At 31.2% G+C, this 19,083-nt stretch overlaps 1 protein-coding gene across 4 annotated transcripts in view; it reads right to left on the bottom strand.

Annotated features, from left to right (window-relative positions):
- Positions 1 to 354: 354 nt before the first annotated feature.
- The window catches only part of LOC143249922 (E3 SUMO-protein ligase PIAS2-like), a 64,775-nt gene continuing 46,046 nt past the window's right edge, over positions 355 to 19,083 (bottom strand). For 2 of the 4 annotated variants that reach the window (XM_076500533.1, XM_076500536.1), the window contains 5 exons: positions 15,745 to 16,126; positions 11,471 to 11,622; positions 10,909 to 10,958; positions 8,503 to 8,523; positions 355 to 6,037 (listed from right to left, as the gene is read on the bottom strand). In XM_076500533.1, the coding sequence (XP_076356648.1) occupies positions 5,966 to 6,037; positions 8,503 to 8,523; positions 10,909 to 10,958; positions 11,471 to 11,622; positions 15,745 to 16,126 (677 nt within the window). In that variant the 3' untranslated portion in view covers positions 355 to 5,965. The remainder of the gene's footprint in view (positions 6,038 to 8,502; positions 8,524 to 10,908; positions 10,959 to 11,470; positions 11,623 to 15,744; positions 16,127 to 19,083) is intronic. The other 2 variants (XM_076500534.1, XM_076500535.1) reach the window with 2 other exon arrangements.

Raw genomic sequence — 19,083 nt, 5'->3', positions numbered from 1 at the left:
AAAACAGGGGTACCTGAAGGTCATATGTTTATTAAATTGTTACAAAACAAACGTCTTAAAAATGATGTAATAATAGTTTATTTCTATTAAGTGTGACAATATTTCATTCTGTTCTCATTCTTTCTAATATTACTGCAACAAAATAACAGACGCCATGTTTATTGAATGTGGGTATGAAAAACATTCACAAAATAGAAGTTTAAGAACGGCTGTATTTTCTATGACAAATTGGATATAAAATTATAATCACTCCCTACCAACGTTATAGGTTATGTTGTGTAAACCAGTAAACATTATTACAATAAAGTGAGTAACTGCTGTGTTGTAATAAGTGTAAAATCGAGGAGAAAAGTATATAGTAAATAATTTTATTTCGAATATTACACAATAACCAAATCTTTCAAAATAACCTGCCTTATAAGGTTTTCTTAAGACACAAGATATAAAAACAGAATTCAATGGTAAATAATAAAATATTACATTATTACAATATTTTAAATAACTGTGAATCTACTTTATATTTAACCAAAACACTGAAACTACATTTACAGTAGTAACTGAATATATTACAGCCTTTTCTCTTAGTTATTGGCAGTTACTAATTTTGTATTACACTGATGTACAATAATCATTCAACAATATCAGTAACGTGTTCGTTTGTTTTGAATTATGCACACTAGGGAGCATCTGCAATCATAATGAGAAAATATGAATAACTTTTATCATACGTATGCTACCTGAACCAAGGTTTATTGGATTGGTACTTTAATGTTCTGTAAAGGTAGATACGAAATTAATACTCAGAATATAGTTTTAGGTATTATTCTAATGGGGGAAGAGCAGATACCAAATTCTTAATTGCAAAATAATATAATAAACTTGAAATGATAAAAGATAAATATTTCATAAACCCCTAGCAAAAATATTTACATTCAATACCATGTTTTGAACTTTTATAAAGAAATATATACAATAACTGTTATTTTATAACCATAAGCTTAATCAAATCAAACTTATTTTACCACAATTTTATAAACTAATTTATATTTGACGAATACAAAAAGAAATACTAAAAACCTTGCACCTAAACCGTTGTATGAAACAGTTATTTTCTAAACTGACCTCTGTTAAAGTAAACATGGACTTTTGTTTATGGAAGGTCTACCTTCGCCCATTTGCCACTGCCTCAGTTTTAAACCACGAATTACCTAGAATGAAGCCAACTAGCAGTACCCCACCACTAATAACACATGTTAATTGATTAAACGTGACTTATAATCCATCCACAGCTTAAATAGAGGTAATATTTTATGGTGTCACACAGATACAAACTGGTTTTTAAGCTCCAATATTGTGAACTTTATGGCAGGGCTAGCCCACGGCCACATACTTCTATAAACAAACATTTATGGTTACGACACTGAAAGATAGCAATTCTGCGATATCTATTGGCGTTCCAAGTAATTATTTTTAAAACGTTACATAACGAAATTTTCTCTCTATTACTGAACATTTACACACCATAAAATACATAAAACAGATTAAACTGAACATAAGAAAGGTTGTATTAGATACTACAACAAGTTTGTGTAGCAAGACATTAAGATACTTTCCTGGACTTTGCTGACAAAGTTTCAGTTTTTCCAGATTTGCACACACGTGGCTTATGTGACACTAACTGTCCAACTTCCCTCAGAATTCTGCTTATATTAACATGGCTTAGCTTGTAATCTGATTACTGCAGGCATTAAAACACCAGAAAATATTTACCTCACTATAGTATTGCAAATAAAGGTATTTAAATAACGAAACTGTAACTTCAAAACAGAAAACCTTTTAAAAAGTAATTAATCTAACCTGTCATTAAAAATATACGAAATTAAACAATCATTACAATATTAAATAACAGAATGACTGGTAGAAATTATGGTAGAGAACATTTCTTTTACTATATCCACCTTCCATGCTATCTATTGAATTATAGAGTAGACTAGCATCCATATTATATTGTCTATTGAACTATAGATTAGATTAGCATCCACATTGTCCATTGAATTATAGATTAGACTAGCATCCATATTATATTGTCTATTGAACTATAGATTAGATTAGCATCCACATTGTCTATTGAATTATAGATTAGATTAGCATCCATTTTATATTGTCTATTGAACTATAGATTAGATTAGCATCTATATTATATTGTCTATTGAATTATAGAGTAGATTAGCATCCATATTATATTGTCTATTGAACTATAGAGTAGATTAGGATCCATATTATATTGTATATTGAATTATAAGTTATTAGATTAGCATCCATATTATACTGTCTATTGAACTATAGATTAGATTAGCATCTATATTATATTGTATATTGAATTACAGAGTAGATTAGCGTCCGTATTATATTGTCTATTGAATTATAGAGTAGAGTAGGATCCATATTATATTGTCTATTGAACTATAGATTAGATTAGCATCCATATTATATTGTCCATTGAATTATGGGTTACATTAGAATTTCCTTTCCTCTATCCAATGAACAGTGGGTTGCATTTATAATTATAAAGAGTGTTTGTTTTTCTTATAGCAAGGCCAAGTGGAATTGAAACCCTGATCTTCGCAATTCTAAAGAAGATTGAAAACTTTCCATCTTACTGCAGTAAACTTTAGCTGTAACCTAAGTGTCATTAGATGAACATATAGAATGAACAACAGTTGTGGATAAAGTAACTCTTGTAAGAAGAAAGCTACTTTGAGTGTGTGACTGGGCCTAATCTATAACTTTCAGGCATTAAAATGTTCTTTGCTGGACTTATCACTGTGACATCACTCATTCAACAAAATCAGCACTCGATATGATGGTGGGGAGGGTTCATAAATTACTATTAAATACTGTTTTTCAATCAGAGTTCTTAACAACTGATCATTAGTTCTTACTATAATTTTTACTGACAGTTCATTACAGTAGTTGAAAACTCAAGTTACTAACTACAGTTTCAAAGTAAGAACAACTTCTTGGTACCTTACCATTTTGTAAAGTTTCAAAAATATTACTACACAATTCTTGAACCATAGCTTTAGTAAATAATAAAACCATGTAACAGCTTACAATATGATGATAAGTGAAAAAGGAAAAAACTAATGGTCAACAAGAAATGTAACATCACACATGTACAAAACTGTTCAGTGTGGAACATATAAGTATTTAAATTAACTTACATAAACAGTTTATATCAGTACCTATTAACAAGCAATCCTTGACTCACTGACAGCAGAAGTGGCAAAACACTTTGTAGGTAGTATACTTGGCATTTAGTCCTGGTTTCCTGAAAATATACTGGAGCATGCATTATTTTAAGAGACATCAAGAGATGTATGCTGATTTATAATTAGATAGCATCTAAAGAACTCGAAACTGTTTTATGTCAATACAGTTTGACTATTTTTTACCATAATTCAAACAATGGTCATGACATCATTGTAGTAAGTTATCTATGGAACAGTTACATTTCTTAAACTGTTTGTAAAACCTGTAAAGAACCATTGAACTGGAAGCTTTGAGTGTTTGTTCGTTTTTAGCCAGAGACATTGTTAGATTCAATACTAACATGCAAACTGCAAAGTAAGAAAATGTCCAACATGCTACAAGCAGATGAGGAGAAAATCATGATGGTAACATCAGTTGCTCAAAAACTTAGCTATCAGAGGAGAAAGTATTGTCAAGTGTCCAAAGAGATATATATATTGGATACATCAGTTGTCAAATTATGGATGTAACTAATAACATTCTGTCAAACAGAGGTAAAAACAGCAGAACAAATTAAGATCAGATAAGCAACTGAATGTAACAGTATTATAAGGAAGGGTAAAGAACAGAGAAGTACTAACACAGTGCGAGGGTGGTACACATTAACAGGATAACAGAGAAGTACTAATACAGTGCGAGGGTGGTACACATTAACAGGATAACAGAGAAGTACTAACACAGTGTGAGGGTGGTACACATTAATAGGATAACAGAGAAGTACTAACACAGAATGAGGGTGGTACACATTAACAGGATAACAGAGAAGTACTGACACAGCATGAGGGTGGTACACATTAACAGAATAACACAAATACTAACACAGCGTGAGGGTGGTACACATTAATGAGATAACAGAGAAGTACTAACACAGCGTGAGGGTGGTACACATTAATGGGATAACAGAGAAGTATTAACACAGCATGAGGGTGGCACACATTAACAGAATAACACAAATACTAACACAGCGTGAGGGTGGTACAAATTAACAGAATAATATAGATGTACCAAAACAGCATGAGGGTGGTACACATTAGCAGAATAACAGAGAAGTAGTAACACATTAGCAGGATAACAGACAAGTGCTAACACAGTAAGAACACAGAGTGAGGATGGTACACATTAACAGGATAATAGAGAAATACTAACATGATATGAACACAGTATGAGAGTGATACACATTAACAGGACAGAAAAACCTTAACTACTCAGACCAAAGAACACATTACATAAACATGGTCACCAGCAGAGCCACAGGACAGAAAAACCTTAACTACTCAGACCAAAGAACACATTACATAAACATGGTCACCAGCAGAACCACTTTTCTCATTCTAAGCCTTCTGAATTTTTGGATCTGATGAGATACCCCACTACCTGCTGTTGTGTCAGGGAATGCTTGTTAATTTCAAAGTAATCTTTGAATGAAAACTAGATTAAGAAGACTTTTTACCTCCCTAACTGTGAATACACATTTTTTTCTAAACAGTAACTTTCTAAAGAAACAACTTTTATACAAGTACCATATTTGTGCAAAAATGATATGTTGAAACAAAAATTCCATAGTAATGACTTAGTCATGTTACTTGATTCTACCTAAAGATACATATATTTTCAAATGCTATAACGGTAACAGTACAGTTCCTGACTGACATAACGTTAACTCACTACGTTATGTATCTACCACATCAATGTCTGCATATAACAGATCAACACATAATACAATAAAAAAAGATGGGCTCTTTATAGGTACAGGTTGTGTTAAACACAAAATAATAATTTGGAAATTGTATTCCAAGAATTTATAGTTTCAACTTACAAAATATTCTCACATTTTCCATAAGAATTATAATTTATCTGAAACATTTTGGCCAAGGATTCAATATTAGCTCTGCACATGAAAACTGTTCTGACTTTTGAAGAGAGTTGTAAAGTTTTATACCATAAACTTTTATTTTTCTAGTATTAGTTACATGTGGGTTAATACTTCCATCAATGGCTAACAAGGAAAGTGAGGAGTATATCAAACTGTCATTGTCCTTTACACATTGTAAAAATGAAATACAAAAACTCACAGAAATTTTTATAATTGAATAGCATACAATCACTTCTCTATGTGAAACCAATAGTGATTTCATAATGTCTCACTAATAAAATATACTTTTCCTTACTGTAAAACTTCCACATAGGAAAATGTGTGTGTAATATGAAGTTAAAAAGATGTAAACAGATGTATTCAGTGATGGTTTATTGCAAAGCTACAGACACTATGATGCTAAAAATATGATGAAAAACCTCACAGGATATGTACCAAAACTGGTAAAACCACAACTGCATATGGGCTATAACATTGCAAAAAATTATTACATAAAGTACGTCTAACAAAGCTTATTCACAGAGGATGACACTACGGATGCATTTCAGTTGTAAGAGTGATTAAGACATTGATGGGTACAATGTGTGATAAATCAGTCATAATCTGTAGTTGGTTATAAATATTTATACATGTTAATTTCTGTTTAGGAACACCATGTACAAAAGCAAATAGATTACAATAATGAAATATGGGAGGGCAGGTATTTTCTCCCAAAATGAGTTTCCTTTTTTTGTTCTTTGCTTCTGTAAGTTGCAAATGACATATCACGGTCAGACTCAGTCAGTCCAGTGAAATTACATCAGGAGGGGTTCCTCTTGGCCTACTTACAACTGCAGATGAAGAAGAGGGCATCTGTAGGATGGAGAAACTTAATTATCTGTTGATGTAATGTATTAATACTGGACAAATAAATTTCATAAGTTTATTTTTTGCATACACTGGTAAACATATAAAGAAAATATTAAAAAATTGTTTGGGATCCACATTTTTGTTTTTCATTTACTAGTTTGTGCAGAAAAATCTTGTATAACTTTCATGAAAGTTTATTTTTTCTTGAATATTCTCCAAAAATATGGTTCTTTACAAATTAACATGAAAGCTTTGATCAAGAAACTATAATCTTGGCAGGTTTTTCACATGTATACTTTCAGTGAAGCAACTTTATAGTTATTATTCATACTGTTCTGGATGATGCAGATTATACTAGAGCCATAAACACTTGGAAACCATCATTGGAAAGTTCTGTACTATATTAACCCTCTCATCACAGGTATCCTTCACTGTACATGACAAACTTTATTACACTAAACTTTATGTTATACAAATTAGTAAAGCATAACACCTCAGCTGATAACCCATATTTTAATAGCATACAAGTTTTTAAGTTAATTATTACTAAAAGCACCTGAATTTCTCATAGTGAGACACATTTTATCTTCTCTATGACCTCTTAAGAAGTAGGAATTTAAATGCAAATTACTTACTATAAAATCGTCTTTGTTCATACAAACCATAGATTTTATAACCTTCAATTATGTATGGTTACAAAGCTACCAAATACAAAACCAGACCCCTCCTGCCACACCCACCTTAAACATGTTTTATAAGAATGAATTAATAGTTCTAATGTTATTATATACTACCTATAATCAATAGATAGTCAAAAATTTAATATATTAACTTTTTTTTCTTTTTTTTTTAATTTTGCACAAACCTACACAAGGGCTATCTGTGCTAGCCTTCCCTAGTTTAGCAGTGTAAGACTAGAGGTAAGGCAGCCAGTCATCACCACCCACCGCTGCCAACTCTTGGCTTACTTTTTTACCAACAAATAGTGGGATTGACCATCATATTATAATGCTCCCACTGCTGAAAGGGCAAGCATGTTTGGTGAGACAGGGATTCGAACCCGTGACCCTCAGATTACGAGTCAAACGCCATGCCAGACTTATGAAATGATGTATTGTTTATCATTGTTTTGGACAGAAAATGATCAGTTTCACTCAGAATACCAGCATTTGTTCCACTGGGAAAGTCAATCACTTGCCAAGATACATTTGTAACGGTTTTTGTCACAGTTAGAAAGTCAGAAAATTTTTTAAAGTAAGGGGTAATTGTCTACTTTTTGTGTGTTATTAGTCTTTGTTCTTTGATTCATCATTCAATTAAATGAAACATGCATATTACATTACTACCATTAGTATAATAAAAGTAGGGTTAAGTGTCCTCAATGACCTAATGTAAGAACAAAAAGAGAAGACATTAAGTTTTTTATTTTTCATGTTTATACACAGCTGTTTATATGACATCCACAGATATTAGTATATACAGTTCCTTGACTAACAACCAAACCACCTTACAAGTGTAAATACAGCCACTTAGTCTCCAGAACTAATGATACAGAGGATACTAAAAAGAAGCAAGAAGAATGTATCACATTTTACAAGAAATGAAAATTAAGAGTACCATAGTTAAGCCAGAAGAAAATCACAGACAAACAACATTTTCTATATAAAAGTTTTCAGAAAGCATTAAACGAGATATGCATATAGCATTTGCAACACAATCACAATTAATACATAAGCAACTCGAAACCAATGGAAAGCAAAAACAGTTTGAAACATAATTGAATGTGGAGTCCAATAAATTGGAGATGCAAGAAATGACCAACAAAGACATAATTCAAGAGCATAACAGGCATACATGTACATGTAATACAGATCTGCAATAGCTCATACAGTTTGAGGGGACTATTGAGGAAAATGAAGTTATACTAAAATAATGGGATATTAATCATATGAGGGCCTGGCATGGCCAAGCGCGTAAGGCGTGTGACTCGTAATCCGAGGGTTGCGGGTTCGCGCCTGCGTCACGCCAAACATGCTTGCCCTCCCAGCCGTAGGGGCATTATAACGTGACGGTCAATTCCACTATTCGTTGGTAAAAGAGTAGCCCAAGAGTTGGCGGTGGGTGGTGATGACTAGCTGCCTTCCCTCTAGTCTTACACTACTAAATCAGGGACGGCTCGGTGCAGTGGGCTAACAACCTACTCACTTAAATACCTGTTGAAGAATCCGCAAGCGATTGCGGCCCTATGTTCCTTGATGGAATCTAATGGTGATAACTAACTAACTAATTAATCATATGAGAAAAAGAAATGAAGCTATGACATAAAATATAGCAGAAATTGTTAAAAAGTTGAAGAAACACAAATTGTCTGCAGTATTTCACACAAATACAGCCAGGAACAAACATTAACTACCTTAAAATAAAGAAATCTTCCATAAAAAGTAATTTACATGCTACAAAAAACTTACCTGTTGAAACAGGGAGTCGAACTGCAAACAAAAATTAAAACATGCCATCACAGTTATTAGTACAGTACTAAATATCTAATATTTAATTACCTAAATATTATTTTAAACTAAAACCCAATGTTCATAATTGTGCCTAAGAGAAGTGATCCAGTTAGATATTCAAGAAATACAATGAATAATTAAGTTAGAAATTAAAAACTAACTAGTTTACTTCCTGTGTCTCCTAAAACACGACTACACAGTTTAACTCCTTGTTCTTCCTAAAACATAACTAAAACAGTTTAACTTCCTGTTTCCTGAAACACAACTAAACAGTTTAACTTCTTGTGTCTCCTAAAGCATAACTAAACAGTTTGTCTTTGTGTGTCTCCTAAAACACGACTAAACAGTTTAACTTCTTGTGTCTCCTAAAACACAACTAAAGTTTAACTTCTTGTGTCTCCTAAAACACAACTAAACAGTTTAACTTCTTGTGTCTCCTAAAACACAACTAAACAGTTTAACTTCTTGTGTCTCCTAAAACACAACTAAACAGTTTATCTTTGTGTGTCTCCTAAAGCATAACTAAACAGTTTATCTTTGTGTGTCTCCTAAAGCATAACTAAACAGTTTATCTTTGTGTCTCCTAAAACACGACTAAACAGTTTAATTTTTAGTGTTTCTTAAAAACGACTAAACAGTTTAACTTCATCTGTTTCCTAAAACACAACTAAACAGTTTAATTTTGTGTCTCCTAAAGCATGATTAAACAGTTTAACTTCCTTTGTTTCCTAAAATACAACTACACAGTTTAACTTCCTTTGTTTCCTAAAATACAACTACACAGTTTAACTTCCTTTGTTTCCTAAAATACAACTACACAGTTTATCTTCCTTTGTTTCCTAAAATACAACTACACAGTTTAACTTCCTTTGTTTCCTAAAACACAACCAAATAGTTTACTTCCTGTATCCCCTAAATGGTGATTGATTAAAGCTGCTGATTTGAATAATTCCCATAATTCCATTAGAAAAATTATGTAATTGAAATCATTATAAAATATCACTGGCCAGAATAAACAAGACGTTACAAGATTCTCAAAATTAGTAAAGTTCAAGTATGTCATACAATGTCTAAAAGAATAAATTCAATTAAACATTAAAATGATTTCAGATATCTTAAAGCCCTCACTACAAAGTAAGTCTGAGCAGTCAGCAGAATGCACATTATAAGTCAAGTTTTCAATAGGCTTTATGATTCTAACATTTGTAACAGTTTAAAATGTTCTGAACACAGTGAAGAAATGATAAAAATCATGTGTATAGCTGGAAGTCTGTTTATACAAGTGTTTATAGAACTAAAATGACAGCCAGCCTTAAGAAGAAACATAATCTTGTTAACAATCATGAGAATGTGATTTCTTGTCAGCGCAGCTCTCTGATTGACAGGCATTTTTAAAGGTACATTCACTGATCAGTCATGTTCTGCAGCTCTTTAAAAAGGCTACACTGAAAGTCTAACAGAAGGGTTAACAGATGATTTTAGGGTTACTTTTAATTACTTCATTCCCAATACTAAAGTAAAACAAAGACTTGTAATGTCACTGTAAGGTTTCCTTAGTGGTACAGATGATTTTACAAAATGTTTATGGTGAGAAAAATGAACATTTTCTCATCACACCAAAAATTCTTTTATCCAAATATGTCATTTAATAAACTTCTCACAGCTATTTTATTTACATTACAATAATTTTATGAACAACAAGTTAAGAGCAGGAACGTTACGCAAACACAGTCAAACAGAAAGATATAGTTGAGCAACGAAACAGTTCATCACGACCACTGTAGAAACCTATGGATACGTGCATAACCTTAAAATAGATTACAACTTTCCTTACTAATGTAAAGTTATTGAAATAAAACTACACGAAATAGAAACAAACCATATATTCAAATAAAGAACTTTGTGAGTAAAAACAATGAGTATTGTCATTATTACAACAAACTTATAAAGGCTCATAACTACTTTTCTCACATTCCACCCGTTTCATGGAAGGTTCTTGGAAGAAGATGAATTCTTTAAAATAATAAAAATGTCCAATATATTAAATATAAGTATTGTATTCAGTTCCTTCACAACATATCTGTTTGTTTATAAAACAGAAAGGAAAAACAAACTCATGTCTCAGCTGAAATCAACTACAACAACAGATTTTACACCTCTAAGTTTGGCAGTAGTTAGACGATATGCACACAAGTTTCTGTTTTTTTTATACATCACTAACCTTGGTAGTAGTTAATTACTACACAAAAAATGTTTTTTAAATTTAAAAAGAATTCAAAAGTTGTTATTAAACCAGATAAAGTCAGCGATAACAGTCATACATCTTAAAATTCAAAAGAGAAAAACATAATATTAAAACTCTACCTGTCGATCACTTTCAGAGCTATCCAGAATTGTATACAGGTCAGAAAAATCTGTAAAAATATTGAAAAATTTCACTTAACATTCATAGCATAATAAGAGATATTTTTACGTTATTGTATTCCACAAAAAAGTATCAAATTTCAACAGATTTCACTCTAAAAGGGAGTCTACTAAACAGATTCTAATCAACCCAGAACAAAGTAACAAATTTATCAAAAATTGAAACACAAAACACAGAAAACGCAAGTTAAGTTTACCTCAAAGTCCACAACATAGTCACCACTCCCTAAATGTGGAGAAACAGCTATTGACCCGTGTCGAATTGTTACTTTACTTCTGACACATTTTTAAAACTATGACTAACTGTATGAATAAATACATGAAAAGACTAATGTGTATTTCTCTACCACTCTTTATCTATAAAAACACAATTTTTTTGTCATATCAAAAATGTTAATTTATTTTCCACAATGAAATATGAATATGGAAAACATTGTTTGACACCACTGATTCAACTGATAAACTTACTATTTTAAATTAAGTTTACTACAAAATGGCTTACTTGGATAAGAGTTGACATGACTTGAATGAGGAACTAATAAGTCAGAGTATGGGCTGGATACTGGAGGATAATATGGAGGAGTTGTTGTATCCATCACGGGTACACTGGGGCACAGAGATGATGGAACAGGTGGAAGTGATGCAGTACCATTTCTGAAATTCAAAGTTAAATCCAATACATTTTAACCAAATTTATTCACTTTTCTGGCACTTAATAAAGAATTACTGCCCTTTACTCTGCATTTCTAATGAAACTCAAAAGATGTGTTTTCACATTTTTTGCATGTTTTGCAAAAAAACTTAACTATTTCAAATATTTTGTTTGGTTAATTTGTAGATGTTAGTAGTTTTTAAGATATTCAAACTTCAGAACTTTCATTAGAGATAAATAAACTTGAATATTTTTTACTGCAAACAATGTAATAAAATCCAAGACAACATTATATGTAAAAATGCAAACCTCTCTTACTCTGATAGTTATCTAATCATTTATTAAACTTGTATATCAAATATATACTTTAATAGTACCAGTTCTAATTATCTTATTACAGACTGCACAGTAAATAATGAGTCACGAGGAATTCATTGTCTATGTAAACAAAAACAAATATCCATAATTATTAACATAAAAATTCATTTATTAACTCTTGGTAGAACAGCCATAGTCGGAATGTTGGAAAACAGTACCTCCTGGATGAAAGTTAAAAACAATGTTTGATCTGTTGTAATCTTTTGATAATGTTCAGATAGTCCAAAAATGGGTCTGACTTTACATTTTTCCAATGACCAAGTGAAATATTTAACAAACAAGTCCCAACCTTGACAAGCAAGAAGTACTATTTAACTGTAGCACAGAATGACCAATGTGAGGGAATGTCTGGAACATGGGAACGACCAATCAGACTGTTCACTCTGATCAAATAGAAGGATATCTGTGGCTAGAATTCAGGATTTGATCAGTGTTGCAAACAGAAACAAACAATGGTGCAAAAATGTGAGTCTAATTAAATAAACAGCTAATAGATGTTCCTGTGAATACAAGTTATTAAATACTATAAAACAACGAAACACAAGTGGGTTAGAAAGGTTGCTGAGTACAAGATTCTCTTCCACACATATATCTACTATCATATTATAATTATACACACAGGCTTCACTTCATAGATTGTACAAGATTCTCATCCACACATATATCTACTATCATATTATAATTATACATACAGACTTCATAGATTGTACAAGATTCTTATCCACACATATATCTACTATCATATTATAATTATAAACACAGGCTTCACTTCATAGATTGTACAAGATTCTCATCCACACATATATCTACTATCATATTATAATTATACACATAGGCTTCACTTCATAGATTGTACAAGATTCTCATCCACACATATATCTACTATCATATTATAATTATACACATAGGCTTCACTTCATAGATTGTACAAGATTCTCATCCACACATATATCTACTATCATATTATAATTATACATACAGGCTTCACTTCATAGATTGTACAAGATTCTTATCCACACATATATCTACTATCATATTATAATTATACACATAGGCTTCACTTCATAGATTGTACAAGATTCTCTTCCACACATATATCTACTATCATATTATAATTATACACATAGGCTTCACTTCATAGATTATACAAGATTCTCATCCACACATATATCTACTATCATATTATAATTATACACACAGGCTTCCCTTCATAGATTGTACAAGATTCTCATCCACACATATATCTACTATCATATTATAATTATACATACAGGCTTCACTTCATAGATTATACAAGATTCTCATCCACACATATATCTACTATCATATTATAATTATACACATAGGCTTCACTTCATAGATTGTACAAGATTCTCATCCACACATATATCTACTATCATATTATAATTATACACATAGGCTTCACTTCATAGATTGTACAAGATTCTCATCCACACATATATCTACTATCATATTATAATTATACACACAGGCTTCACTTCATACCTTACACATTGATTCAATCTGCATTTTAATGTTAGTATTTAAGGCTCAACAGTTTGACAGGAAAAATAAAATTAACATTCTTTTTAATATGTTCCTTGCACTGAAACAAGTCACAATAGGCTATCTGTGCTATGCCCACCACGGGTATCAAAACCCAGTTTTTAGAGGTGTTAGTTTGTAGACATACCACTGAGCCACTGGGGGCAATGTATAATGAAACAATATATTAAAATATGTAAATGCACCTAAACAACTACAGTATTTTTCACAGCAGTTTGTTTACGGTCTTATGTTAACATTGTTTTATGTTAGCAAGGTGCCCATACAATAATATCTGAGGATAGAATAACAATTTTCACAGAACTTTTATGTGCAACACTACAAAAATAAAAAAAAACAACAATAACTACAATTCTGCAGGTGATTTATTATTTTATATTTAAAATTAAACAACAAAGTAAAATAGATGACTATATGACAAAACTAAATGGTTACAAGTGACTTGTCACTTTCACTGAAGTTTTGTTTGGAATTTTAATTTCAGTATAAAATTCTAAAAAAAGGATAAAATTATTTTCCTTAGGTGAGGAAATGGAAGAAGCAACTGTTCCAAAACTTTGCTTGTAGATAAACAAGTCAATAGTTTTAATGAGCTGTTTCAATATTTATTAGAACCGTATTAACAAATTTTCATTACGTTTACAAATAGATATATAATTGCAAATTATCATATCAAGAAATCAATACAAGTACATTCATTAATAAACATTAATTTTAAAAAATATCTTCAAGTTTCCATTTTGCACTGAATTTGTGAAGGTTTACTTTTAAAATACATTTGTGGGCAACATGTTATCTAAAGACTGTATGTGAAAGAGACACCTATTTATATAGCATACAGAGCTGAGGATATGTGTTTGGAGCACTTGTTAAAAAAAACCAAGGTTAAACAGAGTATGGAGTCTTGCTAAGACTTCTTTTAAACCAAGGTTAAACAGAGTATGGAGTCTTGCTAAGACTTCTTTTTAACTGCATTTGTACACAGAAGACCCTGTTAAAATAGCATACCATCAGTACAATATGTTAATCCTTGTCAAATCTCAAAACTTTGACACGGATGTCGCTTAACTTCACTTCCCTGTGACACAAGTGGCTGACATGTTTCCTTTCAATAGGATACCACTCCACTTCTAGCTACCTGCTGTTACCAAGGGCATAGCTAGTAGGCTAAAATGTTTTGCTCAAGGGCAGAACAAAGTGTTCTTAGCAAGCTTGGACTTGAAACATTTTGATTTGAGTTCAGAACACCAACAACTGGACCACATCAATCTCCATCAGTAAAGTGACATTTACAACAGCAGCTTGCAGTCAACATTCCTTGAAGAGATGCCCCTCATAACAACTGCTGTTCGAAACAATATATTGTCAACGTACAGATTATATAATATTGAAAAACAAAGACTAATATTTTCCCTTTTGTTTGTTCTTCTCAAATGTACTTTTATTTCCCATGTTAAAGGAAAATTTACACAAAATCATACACTTTTGTACAAATCTTAACAGATAATAACACATTAAAAAAACTAAACAAAAGTGAGTAAAAAAGTTTGGTAAGGAATAATCCAATTATTTAAAGATTATACATCAATTAGTGCCTTGATTTTCACTAATGATAACTATATCTTAAGACAATACATCAACTGGGACTAGATCAAAACCATTTGTAATTGCAATATTTTAAGACTATACATCAACTGGGTTAAGATTCCCACTACTGATAACCATAATATTTTTAATTACATCAGTTTGGAATAGATTCCCACTCTTACATAACTATGATAGTTTTAAAGACTATACAACAATTGGAGCTGGATTCCCACTGATGATAAAATTGTAACAGTAATGAGCACCTTTTCTTCAGCAAACATATTTTTTAAAAAAACACTGATTTGTGTTTTATTTTATTACCTAGTTTCATGTTGATATAAAGTTTTATAATAAAACCCAACACAAAACTGAATGAATAATGAAAAAGAAAACGTGTGAATAAACATACTGAAACAACTAGGATTTCCACTTTTTTTTTTATCAGAAACGAGTTAAGATATTTGAGATTCATTAAGTCGTGTATGACTGGTATGTTAACTCTAATGTGAGTATAGTATGTACATACACACATATGCCAAAGTAAAGATACACTTCGTATACTTTTAAAAACATTTTAAAAATATTGAGCTCACCCAGTGGATGATACTGCAGACGAGGAGGATGAAGATGAATTAGACGAGTCTACGGGTGAAGCAACCGAGTGAAATGAGCTGTTATAATGTTTTGTTACAGAAGAAGTGGAACCAGACGATGAAACAGGAGGAAGAGGACAGTTGATGACACTAGGCAAAGAAGAGTTGGATGACGATGGAGATGCAGGAGATGGAATTGAAACAATCGGCCCTGGTGGTCCAGCAGAGATTGATGAAGTTGGAGACTGTCCAGTATTGAGATAGAAAGGGAATGGATGTGTAGATTGAGATGTGGGGGAAGAAAGCTCTTCATCGTCACTACTACTCTCAAGAGTTAAGTCAATAACTTCCACATTTGTCTTCTTTTTGTCTGTTGAAGATGCTGCAAAGTTAATTACACAATTTTTTAAAATACAGGTTTATCATCATGTAAGTAAACTCAATGAATTAATAACTTCAATCACAAACTACTATATATATTGTACCATCAGCTAGCTTAAGGTTTGTAGTTAAGCACACAAGTATTAAAATCTAGTTTCTCATGTGCAAGTCCACAGATATGTTGCTGTGCCAGAAGGTGGGTCATCAGCTAACTATGAAGTGTTACTTAAATTTATATTTTATAATAAATTTTGGAATTTTTCTGTTAAGAAAACCATGATACATTTTAAATTCTCCTAATGTCTTGACACATTTGTTATAGGTAATGTTCACTGTTTTCTGGCTAATTACGAAAACTACTTTAATAAGACAACAAACACAATTTAAGTTATGAGCAAAAAAAAAAAAGTATAACAAACACTAAATGTCAAATTAGAATCTATTTTAAGGTTTACCTTGTATCTTGCTTTTAGTGAACATGGAGTTACACCATATACATGTAACTTAAAATTGTGAGCTTTTAAAGATTGGTTTGGTAATCCAAATAATCACATTTTCATGGGATATGCACAACAAGATCCTTACCTCACGTATCAAATTTCAAAGTAATCCATTAAGAAATACAAGACACAAAATCTCCAATTTTGTTTTCCTTGAACCAAAGTATGGAAATTTTATTTGAATAATAAAACACTTAACTTTTGTGGATGTTTTAAAAAAATTTCATAGACTAATAGATCTTTAAAACCTACAATTAGATGTCAAATTTGGTTTAAATATAAGCCACAAGAGCACAGTTATTGAACAAACACTGCTAGGCTGTGCATTTTGTTTTAACAACCATTATACCTCAAGTTCAAGAAGAAATGCAGCCTGGTAAACTAATGAATCAATATTTGCCGTACAATTCTCATCAATACTATATGAGTAGCAACCAGATTAGCCGTGAACTTTGATTCCATTAAAATGTAAGATACATGCTCACTTTTCATTTTTTTAGCCACACTTTTTGATTAGATTCATAAATAACAAATGTCACATGACGAAAGGGAATGTACCTTGTCTAATAAGTTAGTTACTTAGTAAATATTTGTATATACCTGTTTACCACTTTCAATCTATAGTAACATCTAAGAAAGCGACATGCACAATTTAATTAAATGACAAAATACCCTACTCCAATGAGACATTCCAAATTTCCAATTGCTCTGTTATCAAGTGGTCTTTTAGTAATCTCTCTAGACAACAAGCTAACATGCAGTAGTAATGGGGAGCGACATGGCATAGCATCCCATAAACTTATTACAAAAAGTTACTGTTATATCACATTTTAGAGATAAGTAAATGAATTTTATTTCACATAAAATTAAAGTGTCCTGAATAAAATGGTTTGACTTGTGTTTTGTTCATTATATTGATCTTTCGTTTCCTTTCATTTCAACATGAAATTTGTTGACTTGCATTCAATATTTAATTAAACTATTATTTTGTGGATTGATCTGCAAGTTTGTTATCAAACTGTAGATTAAAATTCAAAGTTTCATATCATACAGTATTTAAATTCTTGGTTTAAAATTTAATATGAAACAAACACACTGAAGCATCAATTTCTGTGTGCCACTTGGCATGTGGAATGCAACAATGGCTCATATTAGATGTTTGTGATGTCAAAATAAAGTCTATAGTTTTGTACAAATTAGGAATTCAAATGATTGATACTGATAAAGTAGAATATAACATGAAAATCTTTGATCTTTTCTATTTGCTGAGCTATCACTAGATTTATTGGATCAGAAACAATGATCCCCTCTTCACCTCTCTCCGTTTTTTAAAACGGTCCCCAATACATGTTTACTTCTATATATGACATGTAAATAGCCATTTGTAAGCTCAAAATGTACTCTTACTGATTTTCTCAACTATTTTTAAATATAACAGCATCTTTCTTTTCTACCGAGACAAACCTCCAAACTGGCAAGTTGAATCTTTAGTCTATTTGCGAGTTCGTATTTTTTCCAACACAAATACAGCTTAGTTATTAAACTAGATAACATTTTCATTATTCACATGTACATCTAAAACCAAAAAACTTATTCATTTCACATCCTCCACATGCAAAACTTTATAAGGCTTAGCAAGCTAAGACCAGTAGCAAGAAGTGTAAAACTTGTAGCAAGAAGATGTAATTGTGTGCTTTACTTCTTTATTGACTGTTCTACGTTTTAAGAAAAATAAGTTTAATAATTTATTTGTAAACAGTAATACTCTAAATACATATAAGACTTATAATAATTGAATTGTGACTGTATTTTACCAAATGCTACTCTCCTAAAGCACAGCCAAGACAGGTCATTTTGTAGGATCTAAAGGTCAGCTTATATTATTAGATATGGTAACACAAGTGCATGTGAACTGCTTCATCGTAACTTCTGTACTGTTAGCCAAGCATAGATGAAAGGACTATATGATACAAATAATAAATCTATACAATTGTATAATGTCATAAGATTTATGCTATTTATTCTAAGCATTTATGTTTTTGTTTTATTATTTGTTGTCATTTTAGAACGAAAACCCATAATTCATACTGATTTCCTAATTTTATATGGTGGTTACGAGATTAGTCAAAGTGACTGAACCCATACAGAGATCTGTTAGTGAAATAACAAAATATAGTTTTTTCTTAAGAAATGTTTGATAAAACTATGTGGACATTACAAGGATTTCACACATGAAATTTGAAATTTGTGTGTTACATAAAATTATTTTTATTCTTCAAGTGAAAATTGCTTTGCACGTCAATAGACAATAGGCAAAGATAAAAAAGTACGAGAAAAACATTAAGAAATCATAAGATTTAATTAAAAAAATTTGATCTTGTAATGTTTTCTGATAATCTGCCAAATTTCATGAACATATGCTCACAAACTTAAAAGTAATAGAATAAAAACTACAACA

The sequence above is a fragment of the Tachypleus tridentatus genome, chromosome 4 (assembly GCF_004210375.1).
Source record: "Tachypleus tridentatus isolate NWPU-2018 chromosome 4, ASM421037v1, whole genome shotgun sequence".
In the NCBI taxonomy this organism is placed as follows: Eukaryota; Metazoa; Arthropoda; class Merostomata; order Xiphosura; family Limulidae; genus Tachypleus; species Tachypleus tridentatus.
The sequence above is the reverse complement of the archived record's forward strand: the minus strand, read 5'-3'. Positions and strand labels throughout refer to the sequence as shown.